Raw genomic sequence first — 13,444 nt, 5'->3', positions numbered from 1 at the left:
CAGTAACTAGAGGAAAATATCCCAATGAATACCTGTAAAAAATATTGTAAAATAAATACAGTAAAATATTGTAATCTAAAACCTGCTGTTGTATCACAACAAGGTCTGTAATATCACAGCAACACAGTGAAAAAAGATAAGGATTTCACAGCATTAAACAGTATTATTACAGTGAAATATTGTATTGAAATATGCCCTGGGAAGTGGGAAACATGACATAACCGACCAGTTTTGAACTGAAGGCGCCTTCATCGTATGCCTCTTCTATTCCAGGGTGAATGGAGAAGGAGAGCAGCATGCATGTTTGTAGCAATTAGGCCTACACCCATGTTATTTAAATATAATTATAATACTTACTTTTGAAATAAACGTTTATCACAAGACACAGTTCACATTTTGTTAGCAAGTGCCCAGAATTGATGAAAGTTCTCTCAAAGCATCTGCTAATAGTAATGTTAGTAATGATGAGAGTTTCGCTAACATTCAAATTTTTCATGGAACTATCACTATTTAGACAAATCTATGTTTGTAAAGTTTATAAAACCAATAATGGGACAAACATTACTATTTATGCGTGCACATTTCTGTAATTAGTCAAGGTTAGCAGGGCTAACCGTTAGCTGTTTAACTTTAATAACTTAGTGATTTAAACGGTCCATGAAACATTTTTTTCCCCATATCCTATATGATGTTTTATTGTTTCTTCTGACGTTAGCTACATTATGGTGATCAGTGTTTGCTTTAGTTGGGCTCTTGAACCTTGACACAATAACATAATTTTTTGTCTAACTGCTGTAATGGTGTGTTTACAATACATTTGTTATAGAGTATTATGTTGACTATTTAATAATGGTCTAACTCATTAATGATTTACTAGTCTTAATGAAGATATATTAATGTAAATTCAGAGTATATGGAAGCTTCATCTCCATTACTTTTGTGTTTTTGAATAATTTTCGTATGACTTTCACAGTATACAATGTAAGTCCACAGTAAATTATTGTCCACTTGTACATTACTTTCACAGTACACTGTAAAAAATATGTTCAATAAGTTATGACAACATATGTTTTTACATTGTTTTAACTTATCAAAATAAGTTAAGACATTTTAAACTTTTTTATTAGTTATACAAGATGTAACTCATTTTTTAAAGTCTGTTTAACATAATTTAAGATGAAATAACTTAAACATCCAAGTCGATTGTACTGCATGCAAAAGTTCAAAATTTGCCTTTTTTTTTTTTACTGTAAAAGTACAGGGCCATGTTGTAATGATGCACAGCAAAAGATTGTAATTCCCCAGTATTGTACTGTAATATCACAGTATTGCTTTGTGAATTGCATTGAAGCTGTGAAGTTACAGTATACAGTTGTGATTTTACAACAATGCATTGTAATATCACAGATATAAAATTACAGTAGGAAATTACTGTGAGCATATTTCACAGTATATTGCTGTAATCCTTACAGTGAAAGTCATGCAAAATGTATCCAATGATTTATTGTAAATTTACAGCAAATTTTTTTTGCAGTGTAGGCTATACACATTTTTCACATTTTAAAATAATAGGCTAATAAAGTCATAAAACAGTTAGATGGGTATATTTTAGATATTAGATATATTTGAGATATTATAGATATTGTGTAGTGATCATAATCTTCAATATGCTAAATCAAAATATCTTACCATTTTTATTTATTTTGTGTTAACTAATCGTAGAAATCCGTTAGGCAAGGCTACTAATTTCAAGTAAATAAGCTTATCAAAATGCTTTTCATATCTTGATAAATTCAGTCAAGTGTGTAGTGCGTAGAGTTATTAATCTATATGAAAACATGCTCTAAAAGATGATGCTGGTGAATATTTTCAGCTGAGAGAGCATTCCAGCAAGGAAAGAATCTTGAAAGAGCACTTTCCACGCTGAGGAAGGCGGTAGGCGGTGCACTAGCTGCCGTGCCGAGTGCTTTTGCTATTCCAGTGTTTCAATAGGAAATCGTGGTCTCTGCGCGCGCTGTCGTTGCTGTCACAACTCCCGCAGGTAGGCTACGTCACACTCATCGCGCGTGCAGTTGTGAGAGAGGGTCACTCCCGCCGGCGGGAAACTGTCTCAGCACCTGCATCAGATGTTGACAGCAGACTGAGCAATTTTACCTCAGAAAACAACGCGGGAACTACTCACTCGTACCAACACGACCTGATAAACATTTAATTGAACTTCTGGTATGAAAATTGTTTTTTTTTTTTTTTTATTCCCCCGCTTAAAAAAACAAAACAAAATTCAATGGATTAACTTCTACTTTTTCTGTCTCAGACACACTGTTGAGGGATGAACTCGTCTGCTGGAGTAGGGAATTATCGGAGGGGTTCAACCAGTGGTGATAAGGTAAGCTTACTGTTGATTTCATGATTCAAGGCATAATACAACAAATTAACAGATACTTAAGACCAGTTTCCTCCGTATCACTCTTACTCTCTGTGGCAACACTCACTGTGTCTTTTATATGTGTGAAATAATTTACATATAATTGATCCTTTGAAGAAGCTTCAATATTTGTATTAAATATGTCCTTTCTGGATGTAAAAAAATGGTAATGAGGAGAAAGACCCAAACCAAACGAGAGATTGAGATAAAGGGATTTTCATCACAAAGTCAGGTGTTAGGTTTCCCCCAGGTTTCGTTATTTTGTTCTGTATAAGTGCACTTATTTTAACACGAGTTCAGGGGACAGGGAAATTGATGGGATTTATGAAGTGAAAGTCAAAACCACCTCAGGACTGCCAAAAGCTAAGCAGTATGTCCCACTCAGACAGAAAGCTCCCCATGGAGGATAAATGTTCTTTAATGTTGAGGTTAGAAGCAACGTGAAATGACGGAGGTGAAGATAAATGGGAGTTTTAAATGTTATTTCAATTCAGTGGAAGACTGAATGTTGAACGGCACTACCCTCAGGTGGACATTTGGCACCTTTTTGTTCAGCATATTTAGTGATACCTAAAGATGCCTTCATATTGAAGAGACACTTGTCTGTCCCTATAACGTTACCTGCCCTTGATAAGCCCATCCAGCGGTATGCATAGCATTGCATGGCAAATCACAATAGTGCTGTAAAATTATCCTAAAGCCAGCAGTTATAAATCTCAAGTCAACTTTAGTATCTGTTAACATCAACAAGAGTTCTAAAAAACATGTGAAATACATAGTAAAAATTGAAGTGAAGTAGTTTTTGAATGTGGAAATACAGACTGAAAAAAGGTTCACTGCACTACAACATCCTTAAAACATCCATATAGGATTCTGTCAATTGAACAAATCTGTAGCTCCACTATACAGGGTTTCTCTGGTCTCCTCAACATCTACTTTTCCATTCTTCTTCCTTCCAGTCATTTGCACTTGCCTCATTTAGTCCAAAAAGTATTCAAAGATGTGCTGCTCAGTTTGAATCAAGTGCCAGGCTGCTTATAACCCCAAGATATTCCTACCCTAATTATCCTCGCCATCAGAGTTTGAGTTATTGTCTTAATATTTCGGTGCAGAGTTTTCCTTATTTTGTTGTTCCGTTATTTTCTGCAAACACCTCTGGGGCTTTGTCTTATAAAGTTTTAAGGTCTTGTGACATCACAGCAGCGAATTGCCAATATCATGACCCACATAAAAATATATTTAGTTCATTGCTCATGAAGATGCAACTGATTGGAGAAAACATCAGCCAGAATTCACTGAAGTATCTTTTTTATTTATTTTTTATTAGCAATTCTGTATACTCATTTTAAATGTTTTCACCCACTGGAAACGAACAAGAAAAGCAAAGCTAAGGCACTGGGGGTGTTGTGCATTTTAATGTCTGTGTCTTACTCTACTGTGAAGGAGATGGCTTCAATTTTTGAAGAACCAAATTTATCAACATGCACCGGAATGTATTTTTCTTTTTTCTTGTCTTTGTTTTAATGGTTGTCTAAAAAGAAGAGTAAAAAGTTTACTAAAGAATAATTATTTTATATATATATATATATATATATATATATATATATATATATATATATATATATATATATATATATATATATTGTCAGGATCTGGTACACTGCTATACTTGATATCTTAGGGTGCTTTCACACCTGCCTCATTTAGTTCGGTTGAATCGTACTAGAGTTCGTTTCCCTCTTTGGTGCGGTTCGTTTGGTCAGGTCTGAAAGCAGCAATCGCACTCGGGTGCGCACCAAAAGCGGACCAAACAAGCGTACCGAGACCTCCTTGAAGAGGTGGTCTCGGTACGATTACAAACGAACTCTGGAGCGGTTTGTTTGTGGTGAGAACGTGATCCGACCTCGAACAGAACCAACTGCAAAAGTACTGATCATTTTTGGACTGAACCAGCTGCCGTAGTCGGCTGCGCTGACATTGTGTGCATGATATTATTACCTGATAGATCGTTGGCAATATTTTCGGAAGATAGAAGCATGTCAAGAGTTAATAATTAATGCACGCCTCCTCTTGAAGTGACGAGCGATGCGCGCTCGCCGTCTGCAGTGCATTAGAACGTTGTTTTCACGTCGCATCCGCAATTCATTATAGAAAGCTATTTGCATACTGTGGTAAATACACACAGTGTAGTAGATTATGGCCAGGGACAAAACTGGCCCGCGCAGTCGTCTTTCCATAGGGTTATAGTTTGCTGGCTTTGCCTCTCCTGTTGGAATTTTCCCACACGTAAATTCTGACCAATCGAAAAGCAGTTTAGGAAATACGCCATGGCCAATGAGTGATGTGGATGTTATCACGTGCCTGCGTTTTGGTTCGTTTCAACTGGTTCGGACCAAAGCAATCAGTGTGGTGTGAAAAGGAACCAAAAAATCTGAAAAATGCAACAATGTATAATTGTTTGCCCTTGGTTCGGACCAAATGAAACGAACAAGAGATGTGAAAGCACCCTTACAGAGTACTGGGTCTAAAGTGTAGAAGCAGCAAACTAAACAAAGTGCGCCCTCTGCTGGCAAGATGTGTACTTTTTAGTGCAATCAAAGCACTCTCTAGGAGTTCTTGTTTATTTATTTAGTAAAACAGGTCTTGTTTACTGTGGTGTCAAGATCATTATAGAATAAAGTTGTAAAGTTGAATGTTACAAGAATTAGTGAGTCAACCTGCGATTTCTGGTTGAAGTTTTCTCCTGTCGAAAGACAAACATTTTGTCCCTTGATACCCAGGGAGGTATTTTTAAGTGCCAATATTCATGCTATTTTAAAGGCCTAATTTAGTTTTGGATATCTCCTACAACAGGTGTACATGCATGTTTAATTTTCTCATAATATACATTGCACATTCCAACATTTTTCAGTTTATTCACTGAATTGGCTCTATCACCCTCTCTCCTCTCCACCTATCGCAGGTGTGTGGTTAGTGCACTGGCGCCGTTGTACTGTGGCTGCCGTCACATCATTGTCACACACCATCATCATGATTTTAAACTGGACAAACAGATTAACAGATTGGTAGTTTAATCTAGTTTTTTTTAAATGAGACAACTTAAAAAGGTGAAATCTTGTTTGTCTGTTAATGACTTTCAAAGACTGGTGCATATTTTTATTTAATCTCGCCTGGACTATTGTAATAGCCTCTATATTGGTATTAGCCAGGCCTCTCTCTCCAGACTGTAGATGGTTCAAAATGCGGCAGCACGTTTGTTGACGGGTACACGAAAACGGGATCATATTTGCCCTATTGCTTCTCTTCATTGGTTACCTGTACAATTCAGAATTAATTTTAAGATTTTGATGTTTGTTTTTAAATCCCTTAATGGTTTAGCACCGAAATATCTTTCTGACCTGATTAAACCTTATATTCCACAAAGGGCTTTAAGGTCCACCGACCATTTACTCAACATTTACTTCGTTGCTCCACAGGCAAGTTGAAGAGCAGGGGGGACTGAGCCTTTGCTGTGGTGGCCCCGAAGCTCTGGAATAGTTTGCCTCTTTATATTAAGCAGGCTTATACACTTGCCATTTTTTAAATCTTGTTTAAAAACGTATTTTTATGATTTAGCTTTTGACACTATTTGAGTACTGCTCTCTTATTGTTTACTTGTGTTTTTGTTCTGTTTTCGTTCTTTTCCCCTATTATTGATTGTTTTGTTTTCTTTGTATTTTAGTCTTTATGTGTGTACAGCACTTTGCTAAGCACTAGTTGTTTTTAAAAAGTGCTCTATAAATAAATTTTGATTTGATTGATTTGATCCAAGTGAGAACCCTGCATTTATGCCTGAGCCCGACGGGCCCCGACTTTTTTACGCCCCTAGGGCCGGGCCTCGGGACAATTTTCACATCATACCTTAAACGCTGTATTTTTTAGGCTTCTCCTTCGTTTTATATTTATTTTATTAATTAAAAGGAATAATGAGATGTTCTGCACTAGTGGAAACAACACAAGACCATAATAGCTTACGTGACTGTCAAGACATGGCTCGCACAGGGTTAGAGTCCGCGCCAGCAGCAGCATGCGTTTCTTCAGTGCAGCTGCTAGAGTTATGGCCTTTTTACAACTGGTACCACAAATAGTCACCGGATGTCATTGAAATTTCATAGATTTTTTTTAATGCAATTTCCTGTGTCAAATGTATATATACATCGAGAGACTGAAATTTTTGCCCATTCCTCCTTGCAGAACAGCTCGAGCTCAGTGAGGTTGGATGGAGAGCATTTGTGAACAGCAGTTTTCAGTTCTTTCCACAGATTCTCGATTGGATTCAGCTCTGGACTTTGACTTGGCCATTCTAACACCTGGATATGTTTATTTTTCAACCATTCCATTGTACATTTTGCTTCATGTTTTGTCTTGTTGGAAGACAAATCTCCGTCCCAGTCTCAGGTCTTTTGCAGACTCCATCAGGTTTTCGTCCAGAATGGTCCTGTATTTGGCTCCATCCATCTTCCCATCAATTTTAACCATCTTCCCTGTACCGGCTGAAGAAAATCAGGCCCAAACCATGATGCTGCCACCACCATGTTTGACAGTGGGGATGGTGTGTTCAGGGTGATGAGCTGTGTTGCTTTTACGCCAAACATAACGTTTTGCATTGTTGCCAAAAAGTTCAATTTTGGTTTCATCTGACCAGAGCACCTTCTTCCACATGTTTGGTGTGTCTCCCAGGTGGCTTGTGGCAAACTTTAAACAACACTTTTTATGAATATCTTTAAGAAATGGCTTTCTTCTTGCCACTCTGCCATAAAGGCCAGATTTGTGTAGTATGCAACTGATTGTTGTCCTATGGACAGAGTCTCTCACCGCAGCTGTAGATCTCTTCAGTTCATCCAGAGTGATCATGGGCCTCTTGGCTGCATCTCTGATCAGTCTTCTCCTTGTATGAGCTGAAATTTTAGAGGGACGGCCAGGTCTTGGTAGATTTGCAGTGGTCTGATACTTCTTCCATTTCAATATTATCACTTGCACAGTGCTCCTTGGGATGTTTAAAGCTTGGAAAATCTTTTTGTATCCAAATCCGGCTTTAAACTTCTCCACAACAGTATCTCGGACCTGCCTGGTGTGTTCCTTGTTCTTCATGATGCTCTCTGCGCTTTAAACGGACCTCTGAGACTATCACAGTGCAGGTGCATTTATACAGAGACTTGATTACACACAGTTGGATTCTATTTATCACCATTAGTCATTTAGGTCAACATTGGATCATTCAGAGATCCTCACTGAACTTTTGGAGAGAGTTTGCTGCACTGAAAGTAAAGGGGCTGAATAATTGTGCACGTCCAATTTTTCAGTTTTTCATTTGTTAAAAAAGTTAGAAACATCCAATACATTTTTATTCCACTTAATGATTGTGTTCCACTTGTTGTTGATTCTTCACAAAAAATTACAGTTTTATATCTTTATGTTTGAAGCGTGAAATGTGGCAAAAGGTCGCAAAGTTCAAGGGGGGTGAATACTTTCGCAAGGGACTGTAGTAGGCCAAAATAACTAACATTGTGATGCTTGAAGTGTTTTCTATCTATGGATTTTATAATATGCAAGACAAGTCAAGAGTTCATTTGAGAGGCTAAATTGATTAAACATGTGGTAACTCACTGTTGGCCGCAGGCCGCTTCGTTGTCACTTTAAAAAATGTAAACTTTAATTTAACAAAAATTTGCTCTAAACATTTTTCTAAATTAACTTAATAAAGAAACGAAACAAAATATAACTACTTTGACATTAAAAACAAAACTGAACTATTTTAATGGCTGCAACAATGTGAAAAACAAAACAAAAACACGGCCTCCAATCGGACTCGGGCTGAGAATTTTGATAAGCTGTCGGACATGTGCCGGGCTAGGGCCTCATTGTATCGGGTCAGGGCCGGGCTAGGGCCTAGATTTAAGGCCCATGCAGGGCTCTAAAGTGGATGCTGCACACTGGTGTAAAGCACTTAGGATGTACCACTTCTCTTCTCCATCTATATGTCATCATTAGGCTCTGTCATTCAGAAAAACGGCTTCTCCTATCACTGCTATGCTGATGACACTCAACTCTACTTCTCATTTTAACCAGATGATCCTACAGTCAGTGTTCGTATTGCTGCCTGTCTGACAGACATTTCTGACTGGATGAAGAAGCATCACCTTCAACTCAATGTTGCAAAGACAGAATTACTTTTTGTCTCAACCAACCCAGCACTTTATCGAAATTTCCACATTCAGCTTGGTTCATCAACCATAACTCCATCTAGGACAGCCAGGAACCTTGGAGTTGTGATTGATGACCATTTAAACTTCACTGACCATATTAATGCAACAGCCCGGTCCTGCAGATTTGCTTTATACAACATTAGAAAGATTAGACCCTTCCTATCAGAACAGGCTGCACAACTCCTGGTTCAAGCTCTTGTTCTCTCCAGACTGGACTATTGTAATGCTCTTCTAGCTGGCCTTCCAGCATGCACTATCAAACCCTTGCAGCTGATCCAGAATGCAGCGGCGAGAGTGGTCTTTAACGAGCCGAAGAGAGTGCATGTAACGCCTCTCTTCATCAGACTGCACTGGTTGCAAATGGCTGCTTGCATCATATTCAAGGCACTGGTTCTCGCCTACAAAGCAACCACTGGCTCTGCACCAATATACCTAACCTCGCTTGCTCAGACTTACACACCCTCCAGAAGCTTGCGTTCTGCGAGTGAGCATCGTGGTTCCATCCCAAAGAGGCATGAAATCACTCTCACGGACATTTTCCTGGACCTTTCCCATCTGGTGGAATGAACTGCCGATCTCAAGTTGTGCAGCTGAGTCTGTAGCCATTTTTAAAAAAACATCTTAAGACACATCTTTTCCAATTGCACCTGACCAATAAAGAATAGCACTTAACTATCCATTTAAATTTTGTTTGTTAGTCAAAAAAACAAACAAAAAACAATTGTTTGTGTAGTGTGCTTAATTAACTGAGAATTCTTACAGCTCTTACAGGTTGTTGGCCTTGTTTTTTTTTCCGGTGCTTCTATTGCTCTCCCCTTTTTTGTAAGTCGCTTTGGATAAAAGCGTCTAGTAAATGATTAAATGTAAATGTAAATGTGTACAGTAGAACACATGAAAGCTCTATATAAATGCATCATTCATTCATTCATTCATTCATTCTTAACCAATTTAAACTCTATCATACTGTTTAAAATTACTAAAACTTCATTCGATTTGGACAAATAATCCAATTTCTTTTCTCTAATAATCAACACAATGCAGAGGAAACTGTAAAATGATGCAGCAGAGCTCCAGTCTTCAACCCTATTGGTTGTTGCTTGCGAAATTCCCTGTTCATTTGCATTAGGGCCTTCAAAGTAAACGCAAATTCATTTTAACGGCACTAAATTTATTGACGCACGTTAACGCAGCGCGCATTTTCTGTTTGATCCGTGGCATAGCCCGTAGTTGGAAAAGGTGAGAGCATTCAGACGCAAAGGATGCAGCAGCAAACATTAATAGGGAAAGAAAAGGGTTGACATTAACATTAATATTCTAAACCAAAAGTGCAATTATTGCCTACATAAGCTACCATATTTTTTGTTGAACTTTTATTAGAATCCAGAAAGAAAAGTGCGTTTTTTCACTGAGCACATTCTCTGCAGTCTGAGCGCGATGCACTGCACCTCACTCTCGCTCATGTCTGAGGTAAATCATTAACACCATCACCGCTTACAGTACACATGTTTTATTGAACTAAATACATTACATTTGGCTAAAACCATAGGCTAAAACGAATGCACAGGTTACTTTCCTGAACAAGCGCGCTCCCGAGTCCGTGTTCTTCACGCTGTCCACGTGAATCGCGGCCCAGTTCGGCGCGCACAATGCAAAATACTGGCAGTTCAATAGGGAATGCTGATCTCTTAAAGGGGCCGCACTATATTCCTACTCGTGGAAAATGGACCTCCTCCAGGTATAGTGTGGTTCTGGTGCGCTCACTGGTACACATTACCAATTTTCATACGAACTGCGCCCTGCTCTGAATTAAACTGCCAGTGTTAAAACTCTATATTCTTAAAATAAAAGAGAAATCACTACTTACTCTAAATTTTTAAGTTTAGGCTTAAGAGACATGATCAATTTCTTAGATAAACATCTATGACCTTTGATACGTCTAGTCTTCATGCTGTATTGATTATTATTGAATAAGTATGGTTTCACTAATAATAAATGTACATTTGCATAAAGCATGCATATTTGTCCATACCCACGTTGATTAGAGTATTGAAAACTTAATTTCAACTTAATTTAAGATACATTTACAATTGCTAAAAATGTGTGATTAAATTGTGATTTATCGCGAGTTAACTCATGACAATCATGCGATTAATCGCGGTTAAATATTTTAATCGATTGACAGCCCTAATTTGCATACATTTCTGAACTTTTGTCATGACAACTTTTTTTGTATCACCGGAAGTTGCCACCTCTCCATTGAAAATGATTTGGATCATGTTGCTGTGTGTTGCCTGTGGTGTGAATGGGGCTTCAAGGTAGGAATGCAATGGCAGGTCCCGGCATCGGCACCGTTGAGGACCGAGTCAGAGCTGAATTAACAGCATACTGTTCAGAGCCAGTTACTCGTCTCAAGGAGACAAAGACCCACTTCTCTGGTGGAAAAAGGCTGCTGGGCGTTTTCCCCAGATGTTGTGAGTGGCACAAAAGCCTACCAAAACATGCCTACCAAACAACAAAACATGCCGTTTTGTGGAGCATTTACACACCCTGTCATGCTGTCGGCTATAAGCCACTGCTGTAGACGCATATTGCAGTATTAAGGTTAACGATTAATTGATTAATCGATTGTTCATTTAAACGACGATCAATCATGCAAATTTGTGTAAATTGACATTATATTTGGTATGTGGCAGTGAGTGGTCTAATTGTTAATTGTTTCTCATGTGGATGTCCGTAAAAATACATTTGCATGCCAACTCAGTGATAAAACTTGTGCATTCGGATGGTGATTTATTCCCGGTGTAGGAGCGAGTTGTGTGATCATCCCCACCTGGGAACGCTGCTCACGTGGTCAGTCGAATGATTGTCTGCTGTAAAAATGTCATATGCTTGGAATAATAAGAATAAAATCATATTTAATTTTATAATACAAAACTAATAATTATTTAAATCTCCTGTTTAAAAAAATATGTAATTTTAAAAATGTGAAAATGAGCAGAAACAAGTTAATACAATGTGCAAATTTAACCTATATAACGTTAATTACTGCTGTAATAACGCCTCATTTCAAATGTTTACATGTTTTTCTTCTCTTTCTCTTTTGAGCAGTGATGAAAGATTATTCTTGTAAATACTTTACAGCATTTAGTAATAAAAGTGTAGGCTTTAGATCTTTAAAATGCATCCAAATTATACGATACGGTGCTCTGCAGGGGACAAAAAGGATGTCAACAGTTAATTTTGAAGCAATCTTTTCTTGAAAACTCAGAGATGTGGATTCGGATGGCAATTAAATCACCACACAACCTGGGTGTTTGTATAAAAAGAGTAGGTAATCTGGTCAGGGATTTTTACACAGGTGGTGGGAGAAAAACACTGACATTATGGATTCGGATGGCAATAAAATCACAGATTAGCCACTCTAAATGATGAAAATACCTTACGACACCACCAGAAACAATTACTGTCTGAATAGGGCTTATGACTATGTTGTTTGTTGATTTTTCCACCTAACTGCATCAAACATAATATGGCATGGCAAAATGTCATGGGCCCCCTGACATGTGCAACACGTGTAAGTCCAAGAAAGGGTTTAGCAAAAATCACAAATGTCCAGTTTGCATTACTCTATAAGAACAATAGAGTAATTAAGCATTAATGTAATGTAATTAAGCATTACTCTATAAGAACAACTGTATTTTCAGCAATGTTTTCAGCATTATGTCTCTGCTTTTTACTAATAAGGGTGACCAACTACAATGCACAGTTTCTAATTACTTAGGAGTTGTCTGCTGCACAGTCCTCTGCTACATAATTTAAATGAGCCTTCACTTTGTTGTATTTTATGGCAGTTGTCAAAATCCTGGCTTGCAAGAACTAAAGCTCAGAAATGATTTATTAGTGAAAAAAATGACCAAGCGTGAAAACAGTGGTTAAAACAATGTAATAAAAACATGCATGGCTTTACTAATATAAAGGATGGTAAGTTTGCAAAGTTTATTGAGCACCAGTGAGTGATAACTGGGTGAAGTGCAGGTGACTCTGTGATGGTGTGGTCTGGGTAGGCTTCGGGTGTCGAGGGGGATCGCTGGAGATGAACGCTGGAGTACGAGGAACACACACGCTGGACACAGGGTTTTCTAGGAGACTTGACAAGAGACGCTGGAGACAGGCAGTTAACATTGAGGGAGTCCTTAAGGTAAACAGAAGAGGTTAGTACCTTTCTCAAGACGAGACCGGACAGTGACTGTGTGCGTGTGTCTTTTGTGCTGCTGGTGATTGGGGTGGTGATGAGCTGCAGGTGTTCGTGATCAGTACTCTGGTGAGGGTGTGCACTGTGAGTTTGTGACGTGGGAGCGTGGCGTGTCTGTGACATCTAAAACGTTTTGAGGTTTAAAGCTTGGAACATACTCTGCAAGAACAAAGAAATTTGTTCGTTTTCTTGAGGTGGAAAGAACAAGAACAAAGTTCGTTTTGGCCAGTCCATTCATACTTCACGAGAAAAGCAGGTGCGATCATCTGCGTTTCTCCACATTAACCACGCCCACTTTAAATCTCTGACCAATTACACAATAGTTCTCGGACACCCGCAAGAATAAAGTTCTGCTCAGGCGATGTGTCGAGAACAAGCTGCGAGAACTCTCAAACGAGGGCTGCTCTGGGAGTGAGAACTTTTTTCTCTGTTCTTGCGGAGTATGTTGCAGCCTTAAGTACCACGAGTATCAAACATTTTCCGCAAACATTGTTTGTTGCGAACAGACATTTCAGAGGGTTT

General features: G+C 38.3%; 1 protein-coding gene across 1 annotated transcript in view; it reads left to right on the top strand.

Moving 5' to 3' along the window:
• Nucleotides 1-2,078: 2,078 nt before the first annotated feature.
• dpp6b (dipeptidyl-peptidase 6b) overlaps nucleotides 2,079-13,444 on the top strand; it is a 204,673-nt gene continuing 193,307 nt past the window's right edge. The window contains exons 1-2 of the mRNA XM_067454122.1: nucleotides 2,079-2,223; nucleotides 2,315-2,386. Coding sequence (XP_067310223.1) covers nucleotides 2,330-2,386 — 57 coding nt within the window. The 5' untranslated portion in view covers nucleotides 2,079-2,223; nucleotides 2,315-2,329. The remainder of the gene's footprint in view (nucleotides 2,224-2,314; nucleotides 2,387-13,444) is intronic.

Source organism: Pseudorasbora parva, chromosome 9 (assembly GCF_024679245.1).
Source record: "Pseudorasbora parva isolate DD20220531a chromosome 9, ASM2467924v1, whole genome shotgun sequence".
NCBI classification, from domain to species: domain Eukaryota; kingdom Metazoa; phylum Chordata; class Actinopteri; order Cypriniformes; family Gobionidae; genus Pseudorasbora; species Pseudorasbora parva.
This window is presented reverse-complemented; position numbering and strand designations above follow the sequence as displayed.